The sequence below is a fragment of the Oreochromis aureus genome, linkage group 15, assembly GCF_013358895.1.
Source record: "Oreochromis aureus strain Israel breed Guangdong linkage group 15, ZZ_aureus, whole genome shotgun sequence".
Lineage (NCBI taxonomy): Eukaryota > Metazoa > Chordata > Actinopteri > Cichliformes > Cichlidae > Oreochromis > Oreochromis aureus.
The window spans coordinates 2,696,918-2,717,201 of record NC_052956.1 but is presented as its reverse complement, the minus strand read 5'-3'; the positions used below and the strand labels follow the sequence as shown (position 1 = coordinate 2,717,201).

The following is a 20,284-nucleotide window of genomic DNA, read 5'->3' as shown; positions in this document are numbered from 1 at the left end:
TTTCATAACAAGCCTGTGAGGAAAAGTGTCAGTAACATATTCTGGGTAAAACTCAACTTGGCACTATGTTAGCTTCATTTAGCTTAGCTTTGAGGTGGAAAGATTTGAATTTTAAGCAGGGCTTGTAGTCAGTCGAATTCCAAGTAGTTAATGTCATGGTGGGCAAATGTTGTTTTTAAAGTCAAAATCAATTAAAGGTGGAAAAAAAACCCTATTGTAAACAGCTGTGTTTAACACAATGATATCTCCATAACTGCTTGAAAGAGAATATGTTAGCGTTGTTAGCATTCAGTGTCAAAACCATGGTTTGCAGGCTATAGGACACCCGATATCTCAGTTAGGCAACACACACACACACACACACAATAACTCATGTTAATTGAATAGAGTCCAGGGCCAATTTTTTTATACCAGGCAGGCATCTCAGATTTCATGGGCATATTGAGCCTTGCTTAGTCAAGGGACACAGCACATAACACTCTTTTATAGTTGGTGGCTTGGGTTGACGCAGTAGTGTTCAGGGTGATTTCACCACACAGAACCTTTTAACCTCTCCGCTGTCTCACAAAGGCACTTTTAAGACAAAGACAGTCGTCCAGCCAGGCAACCCAGCGTTGTCAGAGAGACACAGTCAGGTACACTCCTGCACAGGGACACACATGCGTGTGTACACGGTGCATTAGCATAGGTATCAGTTTCTAGAATTCAATAGCTTGCCTGCTGCAGCAAGATTAACTATTCAGGGCAGGTGGTTAAAGGGCCTATTGTGTTGCATGGGTCTGTGCTACTGTCATGATTGGACAATGCGTTTGTCTGGTGGGCAGCCCACTACCAAAACAATTGCAAGGGCAAAGGGCTGGAAGAGTACACACACGTATAAGGTTTCACCATGTGAATCATTCCTGGCTCTGCAGAGCAAAATCAAACAGAACTAGATGAGTACAGGTGTAGCATGCAAAGGCCAGTGAACTAGTTAATATTCAATACCGCTGTCATCTGGGTTTGGGTGATGTGAACAAGTTAAAAACGTATTCACTGAAGGAAATTTAGAAAAAGAATGCTAGTGGTGGGATTTGAAAATGAAGTAGCACCATCGTAACATCTTTCTGAATAGCTGTTTATGATTGCAATCCCCCAAAGATACGCAAATGAGGAAAGGAGAGTGGCGGTGGATAATTAGTCATATTTATCAGAATCCCAGCAGGCCCTTACAGACAGCAGGCTAACGTCTGAGGCTAAACACATGCTCCGGCTCACCTCGATGGATTTCCTCTCATCGTGGAATCAGCCAGGCAACCCAGCCCAGTAGATGGATTTTATTTATTTGTGTATTTTTCACAAAGCCGCTTTGTTGTCCTCCGACTATTTGGGAATTCATCTCTCAAACGAAGGCTTTACAACTATGAATGATTATTTGAGTGGACCTTCAAATAAAATGAGTAATTGGCAGAAATAGAAAAGTGCATAAAATGGTTGTAAACCTTTAATGGGCGTTCAGTGGATATTAGTGCTATTTAATGGCCACCTAGAGAGTCAAATCTGCATTGAATTGTGCTCTCAGTATCCCTTCTAATTCATCTAAACTCATAGGCACAATTTGCGTAATTGCTGCTTTCCCTATTCCACCTCCTCTGAGTGCTGTTTTACATCTGAACTAGCTTTATAACTCTAGTTTAAGTTAGCATATTGTAGCAACACTAAAGAAAATCCCTACAGTTAAGCCAAAAGCTCACAGACCGTGTTAGTTTGACAAATGATCGTTTTGTTGCCAAAATACTACATTGTGTTGGCTAACTAGATATAGAATATTACAGGGTTTGTCAAATGTTTACAGGCTGGGGATCTCTTACAGAGGGGATCATTTTCCAAGGACACCCCACCCCTCGTTATCCTAGCATTGATTTAGCTGATCAGGGATTAGGGACGTGGATCGTTTGAAATATTTCCTACCTAGCTAACTGGCTAATAAACCAAAGTACACTACAACAGGAATGGTTGATTGTACCCTGAGAGGAGTGAGTTGTTTCATGACAGATTGCCATGATGTGTCACAATCATATTAATTTCTATGGGCCCTAAGAGGAGGATGGAGTGGACACAACATGCTTGGCATGAATGGGTCTCATTTGTACAGACTTAATTGATACAACATTTTATAACCTTTCATATGAATCTCTGGACTCCTCTTTGAGAACAACAGGAAAACAATACCTTTTTTTTGCGTCTTATGAGTTTATTTGTTTCATTGGGTCACATATTTTACTTGTGTCACACAACCCTTTGCAGGTGGTTGCTTTGTTTTGCTAGAATAGAGATTCGTCTTAAAGAAATGCATTCACTGCTGTCTGTTCTTTCCCTGCAGTTTAAACCATGGGGCGTGGAACCGGACCAACGATGACCGTTCTGTGCTTCAACCCAGGAAACCGCCTTAAAGAAAAATCACAAGACACAGCTCTGAATCACTGACAAAACACGCTACGGCTCACCTTTACCATAGCGATTTTACGCGTTTATGTGGAAACTGGATTTTTTTTCCTTTCCTTTTTCGCACAACTCTCCATAGATTTGGCAGTTGAGATAAGATCCTTTATCTACGTTAGATCTGCCTCTCAGATAAAAAAGGATATTGCGCTGTCTGCCTGACTAAGATTATCTATGTGGAATATAACATTCAGCAGAAAAAGCCCGGAACTAAACCATAATCAGATGTTCATATCACTTTGAGGATCTGTCCCCAGTTCTCACCCTCTTCTGAGCTCCCTGTTATTCTCTACCATGAATCCAAACAGCCTACCTGGATGTTTCCTTATGCTGCTAAGTACCATGCTGGGCCTAAGCACAGGCCTGGAGTTTACAGGCTCTGAAGGTCAGTGGGCTCGCTACCTGCGCTGGGATGCCAGCACCAGAAGCGACCTGACGTTTCAGTTCAAGACTTCAGAACCAGAGGGCCTGATGCTCTACTTTGATGATGGTGGATATTGTGACTTTCTGCTTCTCGCTGTATCTGAGGGTAAGCTGCAGCTTCGCGTCAGTATTGACTGTGCCGAGACCACCATCACCTCAGATAAAATGGTTAACGACAGCCGCTGGCACTTTGCAGCAGTCAACAGGCACAATTTGCGGACTGGCTTGGCCTTGGATGGCCAAACCAAGACAGAAGAGGTGCGGCCTCAGCGGCAGTTCATGAATATTGTCAGTGACCTCTTTCTTGGAGGCCTCCCAGGGGACATCCGCACATCTGCCATCACCCTGCCCTCCGTCCGCGAGCTAGCTCCATTCAAAGGAATTATCACAGACCTCAGTTATGGGAGTAAGCTGCCCACGCTTATCAATAGTCAGAAAGTCCGCTTGGAGATGATGGGCCTGTGCACAGAGAACCCCTGTGAGAATGGTGGGATCTGCTCACTGGCAGATGGAGAACCCTACTGTGACTGCTCCAGAACTGGATATGTAGGTCGATACTGCACTGAAGGTAAGCGGGCTGGCTCCAGAGCTTTTCTGTGTCAAGCTCGGTTGCTGGTTAAATTTTTGAAATAAAAATTCAATGGGATTCCTTACAAATGCAGACCTCGACTAGCATCACATCTGCTGTCTGCTTCCAGGTATAGCGAAAAAAAAAGATTATATGATTACCCTTCATATTTGCTTTTTTGTTTTTTTACATATGTTGCATCATTAAAATCATCTCATACCATGTGGCTTTAAGCAACGCAATAAATCTCAATACAAGCCCCTGAAAATTAGATTCAATTTCCATAACTGTGTTGCTATTCCCGCTGCACCTAATGCGATTTGTGCCACACCAAACTTCATTTATGAAATGCCTCGAAAAATGTGCATTGATTGCACAACAGTGTAATTTATATAAAGCAGGAGCATCTATACTCTGGCGTGTTTGAGAGGTTTAATGCAATTCATGCAGGACACCCAATGAAAATACTGTGGGTTTTGTTACTCTTACAGCTTCTTTTAGAACGTCTTCGTATTTCACGTGGGAGTTAAATTGGAGATGATGTTCTCAGCATTTCCTCTCCCATCACAGTTATTACTTTTGATCAGGCAGTGGTGGATATGGTATTAGCTGATATGACTAAAATTACAATACTGAGTTTTCTTTTTTTTCCCCTATTAAATGTATTCAGATTTTGCAAGGTGCTGCGGGACCTGAAGGTACACACAAAGTTTGGTTGAGAAATAACTTCATGTGTTTTTCTTCTGCTTCTGTGCCAAGGCCATCGCTTCATTTGGAGAGTGTAATGAGATCCAGCTCTTTGAGGATATTCCACCCTATTCTATCATCTTCACACCCTAAAAGCTTTAGTTATTAAAAAAAAAGTTGTTTTTTTCCGACTGATACCTACGTGGTCCGACAAAACTTGCCAGGAAATATATATAAAAAAAATAATTTCACTATACACCAAGCTTGCTGCTGCTGCTATTTCATGTTAAAATCTCTCATTGTTCAGAACACACCGCTGCTTTACAGCCTTGAGATCAGTGCTAGCTGATGCCAAAAATAAGTTGCTCTTTCTTTTGCTATTCCATTCACCACAACACAAAATTTTCTTTTTTTTCATATTCAAGAAGGGTAACCTTTTAAATACACAGTTTCACTTACTTGCTTAACTATTTGTTTATGTGTATGGATTGCAGGAGATCCCTTTGTGTGAACAGACCCATGTCAAATTTCCTCCCCTGCTGACCCACTTCCTGCCTGTCTAAATCAAACTGACATGGCTGAGGGATGACTCCACTTTGCCCAAAATCAGAGGAATGCTCACTGAACGCTAGAGCGCTAATGACAGTCTATTTTAAACTGTATTTAATACAGTTAAAATGTTTGTTTTTTTTAAATGTCATCACTGTAGTGTGCCTTTAAAATGTGATTTTTTTTTTTTTTTTTTTGCTGTCTTTTGTTTCCTAATACGCACCAAAATTTGCTGCTTAAATGAAGCTGTTCGGACGTCAGATCCCGAGTGCTAGCCTGTGGCATTGTTGAGGACAGCACGCGATGTGCTGGTTGCAGAGCAGTCGAGCGAACGGACTGGACTTGACCTCTTTTCGCTTCATCCCATTTGCTCGCTGCCTGTGTCGAGCAGTCGATAGAGGAGGAGCAGGAGGTCTGTTGGTCTGAGGGCTGACGGTGGAACTGTGACATCTTTGTGTTAGAAAGGCCGAGGTTTTAAGACGACTCAGCCGGGCGGTGGTCATATCTTAGCTGCAGGGCAGAACGAGTCCCATGTGTGAGTTTACCACTGGCCTGTTGTACCCTAATTTGTCACAGGAAATCAGCTGTTGGACAACAAACCACCTCATGCTTACTTCCTTCTTCGTCTGTCTATCCTTCTATTCAGGCATCTGTTCTTCATCTTCCTCCGATTTCAGGCTATAAAAAAAAGGGAGCTAGGGGAGGGTAGTCAAGTTAATTCCCCAGCTGAACTGACTGCTGCTCTTTTCTGCTCTCCCATTAACTGATGTGGCTGATTGTTGATTATGCCACAGAGACTGGGAACCATAATTAGGAGGATAATGAGAACAGAGATGGCTAATTTGCCTGGAAAATGCCTGCGCAAACACCGCCGTCAATTCAAACTGTCTGTCGGCAAACTCATGAAGAGTTCTTTTACTGTTATGGCCACATGTCCACAAGTGGGCAAAGTACTTGTTGTTCATGCAGCGCTTGAGCACAGAATGTTTTCAGGGGATGTTCGCACACCTGTCCCGTCAGTATACTGTGATCACGCCGTACATTAATGACCAATGAAATTAGCAATTTGTCAAATGTGTGAATATGTATATGTTACATTCTCGGATGCAGGAGTCCGGATGCATTTGCATTCACAGGCATGCGTGTGAATGCACGCGGATGCAGGCGAGGCCCCGGAGCTGCTCGTTAAAACGGGCAGATGGCTGACTGGCTGAGTGGACTGGGCCTTGGAAGAGTTTTCCCAGCCGTGTTTTTAATGGTAGCCTGCTAGCCGACTGGCCTGGAAGGGAAAATACAAGGAGTGGGCAGAATTCACATGTGTGATGAGAAACGAGAAAATGGGAAAAGTGGGATAAAGCTGCTGTTTGCCACTTCACTGAAAAACATCCTTCTTGATCCCACACTTGTATACCCCCGCCGTTGTCTCTTCTGTCATGAATTAGCGGGGGTCAACCTTCTGCTAAGGCATCATCATTTCACAGCAGTGATAATTATGAGATGGTTCCGTTCTCTGAGCGCCTGCAAGCCCTTCCAAAAAAACCACCCAGCTCAGCTCGCAGCTTTGCGCCATAAACAGTTGGCCATAAAACACATGCTCGGTCTCGCCTCCCGTGTGGATCAGGATGTATCAGTGTGGCTAACTGCGTCATGGCGCATGGAGCGAAATTAGACGGCACTCGCTCTCTGCATGCGTCGACTTTGGTGTGCAGATCTGTAGCTGTACCTTTGGTGCTTGACCTTGTCATTGATCATTCTTAAACTGCTTCTTTAAGCACAGTCATCTTTATTATTCTCCTGCTATTCCTTGTGCAAACATCACTGTCTTTAATAGAAATGATTTGGATGTGAAATCTCTTTCAGTTCAGCGATGGTGACATTATGAAATCTCTTGAATGTCTTGTGGTTTTTCTGGTTACATAAAGGTATGCAGAAGGTCAAGGTTGTTAAGAGCTGCACAGGATTGTTAAATGAATATGTAAAAATGATCATCCATTTCCTCTTTCAGGATTCCACATCCTGCATTTGTAATGAGCAGTTTAAGGACCTCCTTTTTGCTTAAACAAATATGCAGGGACTTGGTGGAAGGTTAGTAATTGAAGGCTAGGGCAAGCAAACTGTTAAGTAAGTGCTGAAATGGTGCCTTCGGGCTTAGCTTTGGGGATTAATAAACAGACATGGAAAAAATGACAGTTACAATAATCTTACTATAAAAAGTAGGTCAGCGAGAAAAAAATGGTGCAGGGACTTGCCTGATTCCAGTGCATGGGGCATTTGTGTCTAGTGCCCATGCTGAAAATTATGCTTGGATTTGAGTGGTGAAGCTGCTGGTAAAATAGAGCCGGGGATTACGCTCGGACCACATGTCCTCCACAGCACATTGGCTTGTTCTGAGCACCGTCGCGACAAGAGAAAAGGTTTTATCTACACGGAAACTGGGCATTTAACACACACGCACCCACGATATCCGGGCACAAGCATTTGCACAGTCAGGAAAAAAAATATGTGTACCTGCTGATTCAGGCACATAAATTCAAGCATTAAGCCCCCACAGATCATCTCCTGAGAACTGGAACAGTGCTGCCGTCCATCAGCTGGCTTCTACCCTCCTTTCCCACACTTTTACCCGTCGCCCTTCCCTTTCCTCTTCCAATGTCATTTTTCTCGTGTGGGAGGAGAGGCAGCATCCATTTTAGACTCCCTAAAGGAGACAGGAGGAAATCTTCACCTCGTCTTCACCATCCCATGCTGCAGAATTTGTCTCCCTGCCCCTCCTCTCAAATGATATATCTGTCGTGGGTTGAGTTTGTTAAATTTAACATTAAACAAGGACTTAAAGCTGTCAGGGAGGCGGGTGGGAAAAAATGAAACACGGAAATCCCTGGATGTATCTAGTAGTGGGAAACAGGCCACTCCTCTTTGTAGACTGGGCAGAGATCAAGGCGCATCGCTGAGTCACATTAATATCTGATATCGCGCGTTAGAGCCGATATTTAAAATGTCTGATGTAGTCTGTCTTAATTAAGATGTGTTTAATTTTCCTCTCATCAGTTCTTGATGCTCCTCGGGGGGCACCGATTACAAGTGCGAGTATTCCTCTTAGGATGTGAGCTTCAGGTTTGTGACTACAGAAGAATAATAAATATATAACAGACTCGACTGATGTTGAATCCACTCAGTCATCTGTAATGTTGCCTAAATCACACTGGCATGTCTGATACCCACAAGGTGTCACTGACGGGTGAGCTCTCGGTGAGGATGTTTGCCGCAAGCGATGAAGCTTAACATGCGGCTTTTTTTCTTCTTTTTTTGTAATGTTGCCGTGCTCCACTATCAGCTACACCGGGACTCCCACTGTGAGCATTCTTCGGAGAAACCACAAGGGGCGTGTTGATTTTGGGTGAGCGATAAGTTGAAGAAGGAGGTGGAGGTGGAGGAGAAAGTCATGGGTCTGAGAACAAGCAATCCTGCAATCCATAAAACTCACACCATAAATCCTCTGCAGCGTGGATTTATGCATCATTTTACGTGTTCAAGGTACTCTGTGTGATGCGGAATATTATGCTACAATGACAATATTCGAAATGTGGAAGAGTTGTTTGCACAAATGTCGATCTGGATCCCGAGGGGGCGGGACAGATTCAGTTTTATGCCTTTTTCTATCCACAGGTGTTCACACTGAAATAGTTCACAATCAGACATGTCAAGAGGGCGCCTCTTTGCTCCTTACATGATCGCAAGTGTGTTAGGGGCTTGGTTTTTTTGCATGTTTAGATGCAACATGCAAAAGTGGCTGTAGAGTGTTGCTAATGCGATGCTTCTCTTTGCTCTCTCTCTCTCCCTCTTTTCCTGACGTTTCCACAGCAGTCCTGAGAAAACCAGGTGAGTCTTGAGGCAAATGAAGTTACGGCTTCAGTTTAACTGCAGCAGCCATTCACGTCCCATCCAGCTATAAGTTATTTATGCATTCACCTTTAAAACGCGAGCAAATTTTTTACCACAAGTTCTGTTTTAACTCTTAGATTTGACCTTTATTCAGTAAACACCCTCCACAGTTACTTTATATTCACGCAGACTGTTCCTCGTATAAGTCATTTGTCTGTTTCAGTGGAAAGCTTTCGAATGCACTTGGGGAAGCTTTGCCTTTAGTGTGATAGCCATTCTTTGCCATTATGCAAAGCATGCACAGTGACAATACAACTGTAGTATTGGCGTGTTGTGTTTTTTCTCAATTTTTCCTCTCTGTTCTCCTATCTGTTTGATGTTTCTCTTCAAGGCCTCGCACACCTGAAGGCAGAGCAAGGTACTCTTTCCTCTTTCTTTGTAGATATCTCTGTTATTTATTTGTTTTTTAGCTCACTAACCCCTGTGTTGGTTGTGAGCTGTAAATTTACAGTGTGCGCCTGCACTACCTGTCCGTTTGCATTTGCGTGTTGCTGTGCAGCTACTGCAGAGAGGTGGGGTGGGGGTGGGGGATGACTGTGTGTGTGTGTGTGTTTGGCGCAGAGGGGTGCACGACAGCATGGCATGTCCCACATCTCACCTTTGTCTCTCTCTCGCTGCGCTCGTGTGTGTCCTCAGCCTCGTTTCATCCAGGTCTCTGTGTATTACATAATTGTGTACTACTCTCACTTCCACAGCAAACAAGCAGTGACACGGTCCACTGTATGGGAGCGGGGATGGGGTGAAAAAAAACAGGGAAGCTTGGGGGTGGGGTTGGGGGCGGAAAAGGAAATCACTGGAATTTGGGGAGACAGGTCAGAGGAGAAAGAAGCTTATCTGGGATAGAGAGGGGGAAAGGGAACAATAAGGATCAAAAAGTGTCAAGGTAAGGTGCATGTAGGAGAAATAGTAGCAGGGTTTGCATTCATATTTGATGAATCTGCAGCAACACAATTTACACTCTACATCCACTGCCAGTGTAAGATAATATTGAAGTCTGGGTGGTGGTTGGGTGAAGACAGCAGAGCCCATTTCTGAAGGCTGCTACAAGTGGCACATTCATGGAATGTGAATTACTATTACTATGATTAAAATGGATGGAGCCGCTTCCTTTCTGTCGGATCAAATTCAGTAAAGCTGCATTTGAGAATTTATTTTTTGGAATAAGCTTAAAAATATCAGCGTTCGCAGGCTCTTAGTTACTCTGCAATTTAGATTTTTTTTTCATATCTCGCTGGCTTGTTGAAAGGGAGTCTGAGACTTATTGTATTTCAAAATCAAATTCAATTTAGCTCTCCAGGAGTCCAAGGTTATTAATTTTGGCATAAAGTAACTGTGACTTTTCTCTAATTGTGCCCAAGTGTTTTCAGCGTTCACTTACCTAAACCAAACTATAACTGTGTGCCGATATTACAGAGAAAGGATGTTCGTTCTTGTTCTTGGAAACAACATTTGGCCATGGCTTTCAGTCATATCACGATTTCTATCTTCACCGGGTGGAGTTTGCTCAGCTATCATGAGCAAACTATGGTTTATTTACAGTACTGTGCAAAAGTCTTGAGCCACCCATCATTTTTTAAATATTTTGCTTCCAAGGAGCCAAACTTGTCATTTTTTAAAATCGTCTTGAGCAATAGTTCTCCAGGTCTTTCTTTGGACAATAGCTGCTTTTTCACTCAGTTTCAGTCCAGTCCTTGTACCTGAGCATTTTCACAGCAATGTGTTTTGTTTGTTAATCCACTTAACAAATCTATGGACCTGAATGAATCATTCAAACATAAAAGCACCTAACTCAGTGCACGGATCTGTGTTGTGTCTACACACAATGAATAACTTAGCAAACAACCCATTTTTAACTCTATTAGCAGCAGTTGAGGAAAAAGGTAGTTATCCCAAATAGTGACTTAGAACAATATCAAGAAATGACTTTTGCACAGTTCTGTATATATACTTCAGCCAAAACTATCCATGACAAATAGCCAGCAAAAACCGTAGCCTTAGACCTCAACTCTATTAAAACAACACGCAACAGCATAACCAAAATGAAAACTGGAAAAAGAATTGCTGAGATTTTGAAGTGTCAGTTGTGTGCTGCCTGTGTGCGCTTCTCCCATTACTGCACAATTTGCATGATTGTCGACATGTTGCATGCAAGTGTCACAGGCTTTATGTAGACTAACAATAGCTTAAACCTACTTTTTGTTGTCTTTTTCTGGTGCTTTGCCTTGGATGACACTCTTCCTTCTTTTATCTCTACGGATCCTTTCTCCTCTCCAAAAACTCTAGGTAGAAGCAAAGGTACAGCAAATCCTTTTTTCCCTACTTTTCTTTCATCTGAGCTGCGAGAGCTCTCTCTGTGTGTTTACATTTATGGGCTGAATTTTCACTGCCACTTACTTTTAATTCACTTCGAGTGATTATTTAACATATTTCTTTGCTCATCCGTGTGATTATGGGAGAGTGCCAGGAAAGTCACAGGACCTGATGCTTTTCAGCTAACGAACGCCCACAGTTATCGTTGCATGAACGATGAACGAGTGCGTGGAGAGGTGAGAGAGGGTGGAAAGAAACACAGTGTCAGTACCACAGTCTAAATGAGTCTCTCTTAATTATCACCGTTAAATATAAATGATGAGAAAATGGATTATTCATTGTCTTAACAAGCAGTAAATATTAATAATAGCCTGTCTGTGTGAGGATGCATGTGTTATGACAGTTCTGTGTCTCAGAAAAAAAAGAGTAATTGGTGTATTTGACCTAACATTTAACTTCATTTAAATGAGGCCATAGAAGCAACCTCTGTGCAGTGCAGACAATATTCTCATTATACATTGATCAAAGCCATGTGGCCCATTTTTGTTAGTTAGTCATCTTGATTGATATCAGTTTGAAAGAAAATAGCATATTTTCTCATTTAAAGTAGCTAGCATGAGATGTAGTCATGTGCACAAGTGTCCCATGTTCACAACAGTGGATTGGTTTGATTGATTGTGAGCCCGCCCTCTTAGCTACTGTTGACACACCCTATCAGTCTTTCTGTTCTTGCATGTTGCATATTGCTGTTTGCTCTACTAACGGGGGGACTTTGACACTTGAAATTTCGAGGTATTTTGTAATCAGTCACTCCTTGCTTTCAGCAGAGGTAAGCAACAGCAGGTTTTCTCATTTTAGCCTGCAGTCATTTAATTTACTGACTGAAATGACTGCAGGCAATTTGATCAGCTTAGTAGATTTGATCAGCACTCCTTGGCTAATTAAGCTAACGGTAGCTCCTTGTAATTAACACGGCTTCCTGTTAAAATTTCATAAAGAGAGTCTTGTAAAAAGGATCTGAAAGAAGAGCTATTTTGCTCATTTGCACCTTCAAATTTTCATTTGTAGCTTTGCATGGTTAACAGTTCAAAAATAATCCTCAATTCTCTTTCACTGGGTTTTTGTGCAGTCCCTCAGTTCATCCTCTGTTTTAGTTCCTCTCCCTCAAACCCTCTGCTCACAGACAGCACTCACAAACAGAGCTGTGTGCCATGTTTAATATGAGCACCCACCCTTTTAACAGTATATGTACTATACTGGTACCCTTTATATATACCCTTGCCTTCATGTATCATATGGCCAGTCTGAGGCTACGCGTTCCTAAAGACAGTAGGCAAAAAGATAGCATCCTACATGAAAAAGGCTTTCTGGATGAAACTCTGAGAAACTTGACACAAACGTCCTCAAATCCATCAGTTCAATCCGTCTCCTAAACTCTGATAGCAGTCAGGATCGGTTTTCACATGGTGGAAAAATATTACACAGTGGATGTGAACAACCTGTAATCTTACAAAGTGATGCAATCCATTGTCTTCCTTGGTCTTGGATATGATGCTGGGTTTCTGCTCTATGTAGTATGCAGTTAGACACTCCCCCCCACACACACACACACACCCTGTTTTGATACAGAGTTGATAGTTCTGCAACTTCCTGCACATCTTTAAAAAACCCAATTCCAATAAAGTTAGGACACTCTGTAAAATATAAATAAAAAAACAGAAATCCATAGTTTGTTCAACTGAGCTGACAGATGGTGAATTTTTGTTTGTTTGCCTGAGCCAATGCAGAGATTTCCAGGACAAAATCCTCCCTGTTATCTATGAAGTGCAGTCTGACTGCCCAAAGATATCTAACATTGATTATCACTGTCCACTGCGCACAGAGATTCCTCCAGAATTTCTGAACCTTTTGATTAAATTACAGTGTATGTTCTGTATACAATGATATAGTCAAAGTCATTGCAATTTCACGTTGAGGAACATTTTTCTAAGGTTGCTTTATAGTTTTGGATGCAGTTTTTTTCCCCAGATTGTTGAATCTTTGCACATTTTTATGTCAAGGTGTGTGCTGTGGCAGGCAGGATGAAGGACCCAAACGCAGGAGTAAACTCAAAACGCCAGCTTTATTGCTGGAGAAACATTTAATACCAGAAAACTAAACTAGAAACTCAAAACATGAAGTCCAAACTAGAAAACAAAACCGGGAAAGAGAGAACCAGAACATTACCAGAAGCATGGAGGAAACACACAGCACTGCGAGGGGATGGCACAACAACAGAGAGACGAGGAGGAAGCAAAACTGAATGCGCTGACATAGGACAAGGACTATCAAAGTAAAACAGGAAACACAGGACAGTCACAGAGACACAGACTTGACACTGAAACATCAGGAGCAGATCGAAAATGGAGCACAGGGACAGGAGAAGAAAACTGCGACATGAGACACGACTGACTGGGGAACATGAAAATAAACATGAAGACAGAACTAAACCTACACTAAACATGGTGGGGCACAGGAACAACACCCCAGAACTAGAAATCACAAAACACTGAACAATTAGAGAGCTAGAAATTACAAAAGACAAAACCATAAGAAAACTACTAAGTCATGGTATATAAAATAATTAAAACATAAACACTGGGTCACCAGACTCAGGACCATGACGTTTTACCTCTGAGAAGCTCTGCTTCTCTAAGATTCTCTTTTTATACCACATGACATCATATTACTGATTGTTGCAAATTAACCTAATTAGTTGCTAAATGTTTCTCTGTTTTTTTTTAATCTTTCCATCCTTTGTTGCCCCATCTCAACTTTTTTTGAGACATGTTGCTGTTATCAAATTCAAAATGAGCTAATATTTTTTAAAATCAGAATTGATGTTTTTTATGTTCTGTTGTGAGTAAAATATGGATTTATGAGATTTGCAAATCATTGTATTCTGTTTTGCTTACAGTTTACACAGGCTCCCAACTTTTTTATATCTGGGGGGAAGACGTCTACTGCCTGCAGTATGTAAATGGTAGTTCTGATTGGGTAGTCATTGTTTTGATGTGACTCTATGTGAGCAGTTCAATATCACCAATTACCTGGGACAGTAATGTATCTGCTGACTTTTTACACAGATGGATTTACAATGAAGCTTCACTGTAATGTGTTTGATTTACCAATCGCCTATCAGACTGACTTTTCCCTGTGTGTGGGCTAAAACTGAATTCCCCTGCATTTATATCACATAAGCAAAATAGGTTGGAAAGGCTATGTAGTGAGCAATCCTAAAGCAATTCAGCTGTTAGCTCTGTTGCACAAGAGAAGAAGAAGGAGCCAGATATGATACACGGGACTTTCTATGTAACTCTCTTGGGGATTTTATTTTCCTCCCGCAATCTGAGGACATGTCAGTAAGATGGACTGAGGATTTAAAGTTACTAATAGGTGTAAGTGGGAATATTGTCTCTAGACTTGTGTGACATATGAATCAATATGTAGCCTTTTAATCAAGGAATGCTTAAACATGATACAATATGACTCTAAAACAGAGACAGCAGCCAAGCCAGTGTTCACATTACACTGTGATGAGTAAAATGAGGACATGCCACGGTCCCCGTGTTATTAGATCCATGTCTCTGCAGTAGTGTGTGAGTGTGTGTGTGTGTGTGTGTGTGTGTGTGTGTGTGTGTGTGTGTGTGTGTGTGTGTGTGTGTGTGTGTGTGTGTGCTGTAAATGGCACAGCGGTCAAAGGGCACCGTAAACAGGAGGCTGGGGAAAACAGACTACACAAAAGACCCGAGTCGACCACAGAAAAAAAAAGGAGGAAAAAAGAAAAATGATAGCTGCAGCCGAAGGGGCCAGGCGAGAGTGTCAGTGTTGCAAGATTATATATTTGTAATGAAAAATGTGGAGCACCTTGTCATCCCTCTACTCAGATCTGGGGCTGATATTACACGTAACCGTTAAGCCATAGGGAAAGTTTTAGTCTCTTGCAATCCAAGAGAACCCCATTGTTCTTGGCTCAGAGATGCAACTTTTTGATGCATAGCATAAGTTGACATGGCAAACTTTTTTATAAGCTATGGCAGTGGACCAGGACTGTGCTCCAGTTAGTAACATTGCTCTAGTTAGCAAAATGCTGAACTTCAGGCTACAGATATTTTCAGATTTGAGTGCCTCGTTTATCTAATTAATGTAAATGTCTGGTGAAGATTTAATGTCCTTTATTCTTATGAGCAACTTTATTACTGAATTTAACCTATTTTGTCTTTGGGAGATGGAAAATAGGGCAGCATTTATAACAATCCAATTTCAGTCATACTTTTATGTCATTCAGATAATAAGCTTATGATGACTCAAAGGAGACGCCATAATGTTCATTGTTGGTTTCAATATTTTGAGTTTGGTTATCTGTAGATAGTAACTGTGCTTCAGCTGCCAGACACATCAGCTGTTACATGTATCACATCAACACTTGAGGTGTTAATGTCAATCACAGATTGTGTGCTATGTTTATTAACACGTCGAAGTAACACATTGAAAGAAGGGTTATTTTCTTCTGTGTTACTTTAACACTTAGCTGTACAATGAACAAAATTTATACCCTTAATGGTACAGTAATTATTCCACAGGATCCTATTTTTAACAAAGAACAACCACTCAGTACCTTCAGTTCCCTTTTACATGATGATTTTTTCCCCTATGTCTCATGAGAGATGTGCCTCCATCCAGACATCTGGTGTTCATCTGGTGGTAACAGTATCAATATCAGAGATGAGACTGCAAGGCAGATTGCATGTTTCTCTACCTGGCTTTTCTCTAAGTTTTAAGAATATTAAAGCCTAAATGAATTGTATTCGAATGCAGGCACACAATGAAGAGAGACAGAATATTTTTACAGTTTATAATAAATCCAATGTAAAGTTGATTCTGTTCACAATTTTCTTGAGCAAAATTTCTAGCCGCAGTCAAGAGGTGGAAGTTGTCTGGTACAGTGACCTCAAGAGCTCATCTCACCTTTATGGGGATGATGTGGTTTTGTTGGTTTCACTGGGCAGTGACCTCCAGCTCATACTGGGGAAATTGAGTTTGCAGCAGCTGCAGTGAGAATTAGTACTTCAATACTGAGGAATTTTGAAGTGCTTACTTTGAGGCCAGGCACGAGTTCCTGTTCTGGTTGGAGGAGGATCTTGTTCATGATTGAGGGGAGAATGGAGAGATGGATTGGTGTGGGGTCAGCAGTGATGTAGAGTTTGTACTGGTCTGTTATGGTGAGTTGAGCTGATGGTGAAAACAAAGCTGTCAATTTACTGGTTGATCTACTTTCCTACACACACCTATAGTCGTGATCTCTGGGTAAAGACCGAAAGAAGAAGATCACCGATCTAAGTCACAGACCTGAGCTTCCTCTGAATGTTGGCTGGGCTTCATCCTATATGGACAGGGTAAAGAGCTCAGGCATCTAACCAGGTGCCTCTCAGGAGCTGGTGTTCTAGGCATCTCGCACCAGGAGGAGGCCCTGAGGCAGAGCCAGGACATGCTGCAGAGATTACATCTCTTGGCTGGCTTGGGAATGCCTTGGTGCCCCCCCTGGAAGAGCTGAAGGAGGCAGCTGGGGGTCTGGGCATTTCTGCTTACACTGCTGCCCCTGTGACCCTGGACCTTGGTAAGTGGGAGAAAATGGATGGATAGCAATCCAAAGGTGATAATAATACATCCGACATTACTACAGGCTATTGGACAGAACTGAAATGTGCCAGGTTTTTTTTCTATAATTGCACTCACTGCCAGTACTGTGAACGATCCTAAAAAGGCTACTGGCTTTTTCTGTAATGAAACAGTATGGACAGAGCGCAGGCACAGCTACAGTAGCTTGTCCCCATTGCCAAGTTGTCAGCGGTCCACTTTAGAGAGCAGTTAGAGTCCTTGGAGAGCAGGAGAGCGAGAGAAAGGAGTTCAGCCCAAGTCTAATCCCTCAGCATGAAGGCTTAGGACTGAGAACTTATTCTCCACTTCTGGAGTCACTCTCCCTAATTATCCCCTCAAAGTCCTGCCGCAGAGTTCCAACTGACAAGATTTTTGCTTTCTGCCTCTGCGGCACTCATTCTGTTTCTGCCTCCTCTGTATATACACTCTCTCCCTGCACGTCACTGCTTACTTGATTCCTTCTTTCTCAGTTGGCCTCTCTGCCTTTGTCCCACCCTATTCATCTCTGTCTGCCTCGGTATCCTAGCCTTTCTCACTTTTGCTCTCCTCATCTTCCTCTTAGCTCTCTCTTCTGTTTCTCTACTTCAAAGTCATGTGGGCGTCACGTGTCTCGAATCACAGTCAGGCTTAAGATGGGAGGGCTTACTGCTGCCCACAGATGCTGCCAGACTTCAGTGGCATTTATGAAGAGCTCTGTCCATACGCCTCTTAGCTTTTTGGTTTGGTCACCGGACTCGGACAGTACTACACCAGAGTACTGTAGATGTCGTTCTTTAGTGGTGTCGTCTCTTGTGTTTTTACGCAATAGTTTCAGAAAATACTGTAACTATACCTTCAGCACTCATGTAAGATTTATTTTAAATGTTAAAGGGCAGAAAAAAGTTTTTTTGCTTCAGAACAAATTTGCAGTGTATGTGTTTTTTTTTTCTTTTGCTGTGTTGTGTTGGATTACTTGATATGTCAATCCAAGGAATGATTACATTTCTCCTTTTCTGAGTGGTTGATGTGTGTTGATGCTTGAAAATTTGTGAGTGACATATAATGAAACATTGATTCGTGTCAGGATGCTGTGGGTAGGCGAGTTAACACAGTGGGTGCTGGTGTTTTGAGACAAGTCATGAGCTGCCACTGTGTGCTGGACTTATTGAATCATTTGAACATTTTCTTTTTCACTGGCTCCAGCATCAGCTCTCAATTGCTGTCACCTGAGTCAGTGCTGGTTAAGGATGAGGGGCAATAACTCTAGCAGGTTGTGGCTAAGTAAGCCGCTGTGAGCCACAATCTGTGACGCAGGAGTGTAGATCTGAGGGTAATGTCGGCACAACTTAAGTTGTACGTTTGCAAGAAATTTCATGTTGAAATAATAATAGCAGACATGGAACCAATGGGCTAACATGCCCCTGCTCTTATTCATGTAATTCCCAAATCGAGAACTATATGAATTAATTATCCCAGTATAAGTGCTATTAGGGAATGACATTAAAAATACCCGCTGTTTTCATAAAAAAGACACTTTAACTCCAGCTGCTTTGAGTCATTTATGTTTTATATTAAAGCTGTTATTGATATAATCACACTCAAAGTTGTCAGCGTTAAACAGGAAAGATTATTCTGATGTAGTTAGGTTAGCTTAATACTTTTAAATAATGTGAAGTGATAAATACTGTTTTACATCTTTATAAATACAGTCATGTGAAAAAGAAAGTTTTTCACAGGACTCTATGCACTCTTGCTGCTTCCATAGGAATGAGGAGGGTAAGGAGCAGCCAGCTTCTGCTAATCAAACGTATATTAATCAAATGATCATTAGCAAAAATTCTAGCAGTTTGCTGGTCTGGAGCATGGAGCAAGTGTGTTACCTCAATGCCACAGTCTTCCCAGAAGTGGGCATGCCAGCAAATTTAACTGAAGATCGTACCGTGCAATGCCCAGAGAAACTGTAAAAAAACCCCAAAGAGCTACGTCTCAGTTACACACCTCAGTTAGCATCTTTACTGTTAAATGTTAAGACAATACAACAAAAAAAGACTGAACAAGTAGGACTTGTTCGGAAAGGTTGCCCGGAGGAGACCAGCATTTCTGAAATGATAAATATCAAATATTGGCTGAAAAAGATTGAAATGACCAAGTCCAGACCTCAAACTGATTAAAAAGCTAAACTGGGACCTTAAGAGAGTTGTGCATAGATGAATATCTACAACCTTCAAGTGAAGGAGGTGAAGGAACGTTATACAGAAGAGTGGACCAACATTCCTCCACTGATAGTCATACAGGAAACAGTTACTTCAAGTTATTGCTGCTTAAGGTGGTTCTACAAGACACTGACTCATGGATCTACTTAGTTTTTCATAGGACAGGAGTCACTGGACAACATACTGTTTAACAGGGCTGTAACTTACAATCCAAACTACTGCAGTTGGCCAACTACGGCAGTTATGAAACCCCTGAGAATGTTATTCAATGGGAACATAAGAACCAGTCCACTTGGAGTCTGTAGATAAATCTGATTTTCTGTCATTGATCGATATCCTTTTTAGCAGCCTATCTGTGGACTGTTGAGATGAAAGTTTAGATTCAGGGTTTTCCATTAAAATGAAAACATATTTTGTGTTTGCCCTCTAAAAATGTGTTGGATTAATTTTCCCCCTTGTGAAATATCAAAGCTCAACTTTTGGACAAATAATTCAAAACGTGCATTGAAAATTCATTAGACAGATGAAGTTTAACTAAAAGATTTTGAAATTATTGTAATGTTGGCACATGTGTGAAAAATGTGTTAAGAGAACTCATGTACTAAGAGCTTGGAAGGGAATATTACTGTATTTTACAGTCCTTTTTAGGAAAATACTGTGGGGAGCAAGGAGAAAGCTCTGAGGATATCCCTGAATGCTATGTTTTACTGAAGCAAATTGACATTAAATTGATTTTCTGCTTCTAAAAAAAGTAAGGCAGAAAACTTTACCTAACTTTACCCAGTCCTTTACTGACTGACACATGATGGGTCGTTGGAAAATGAAACATTTGTCCTTTCTTGTTCTTTGTAATGCATGACACCGACAGGCAATGCATGTCGTCGGAGGCTTGGTTCATTCCCATCCATGCCACATAGACAACCGATGGGAGTTTTCCTGTCATGCTTCAGACGCTGGATTCAGAGCACCAGCTGTCAGTTATTGGCCTTGTCGTGCGTTGGCTGTTCTGTTGATAAATAGCTATTTACGGACAGACGCTCACCCTGAAATTGAGTTTAACTTTGCCCATCCTCATTACTCAATCCAAAACTACACCGCAACCCTCAAGGTGGGTTTCAAAGTTGCTACAAATTGAGGCCACTGGTCCAATTAAATTTCAGGACTGACCGGCTGCTCCTCAAAGCAGTCAGGAAATATGAGTAGTAAATGGAGACCTTCTCTTCTATACCTGTGGCTTTCCTCCCGCAGCTCATTGTTTCCAAAAGAGGCTGATTGACTGGACTAAAACCAAAAAGAATATCTGGGAGTCGTAACATAAATGGCTCAAAACTCAAACTGAAAGTAGAAGCAACAAGCAAATTCTGTTCAAGGATCAAAGGCATTCAAAGATTTGTTTCTAGAATCTGAGAGCATTGATTGTGCCTTCTAATAACCG

General features: G+C 41.8%; 1 protein-coding gene across 1 annotated transcript in view; it reads left to right on the top strand.

Annotated features, from left to right (window-relative positions):
* The first annotated feature begins 2,775 nt into the window (after positions 1–2,775).
* The window catches only part of LOC120433195 (neurexin-3b-like), a 74,952-nt gene continuing 57,443 nt past the window's right edge, over positions 2,776–20,284 (top strand). Inside the window, exons 1-2 of the mRNA XM_039599068.1 lie at positions 2,776–3,472; positions 16,461–16,616. Of these exons, the coding sequence (XP_039455002.1) occupies positions 2,776–3,472; positions 16,461–16,616 (853 nt within the window). The remainder of the gene's footprint in view (positions 3,473–16,460; positions 16,617–20,284) is intronic.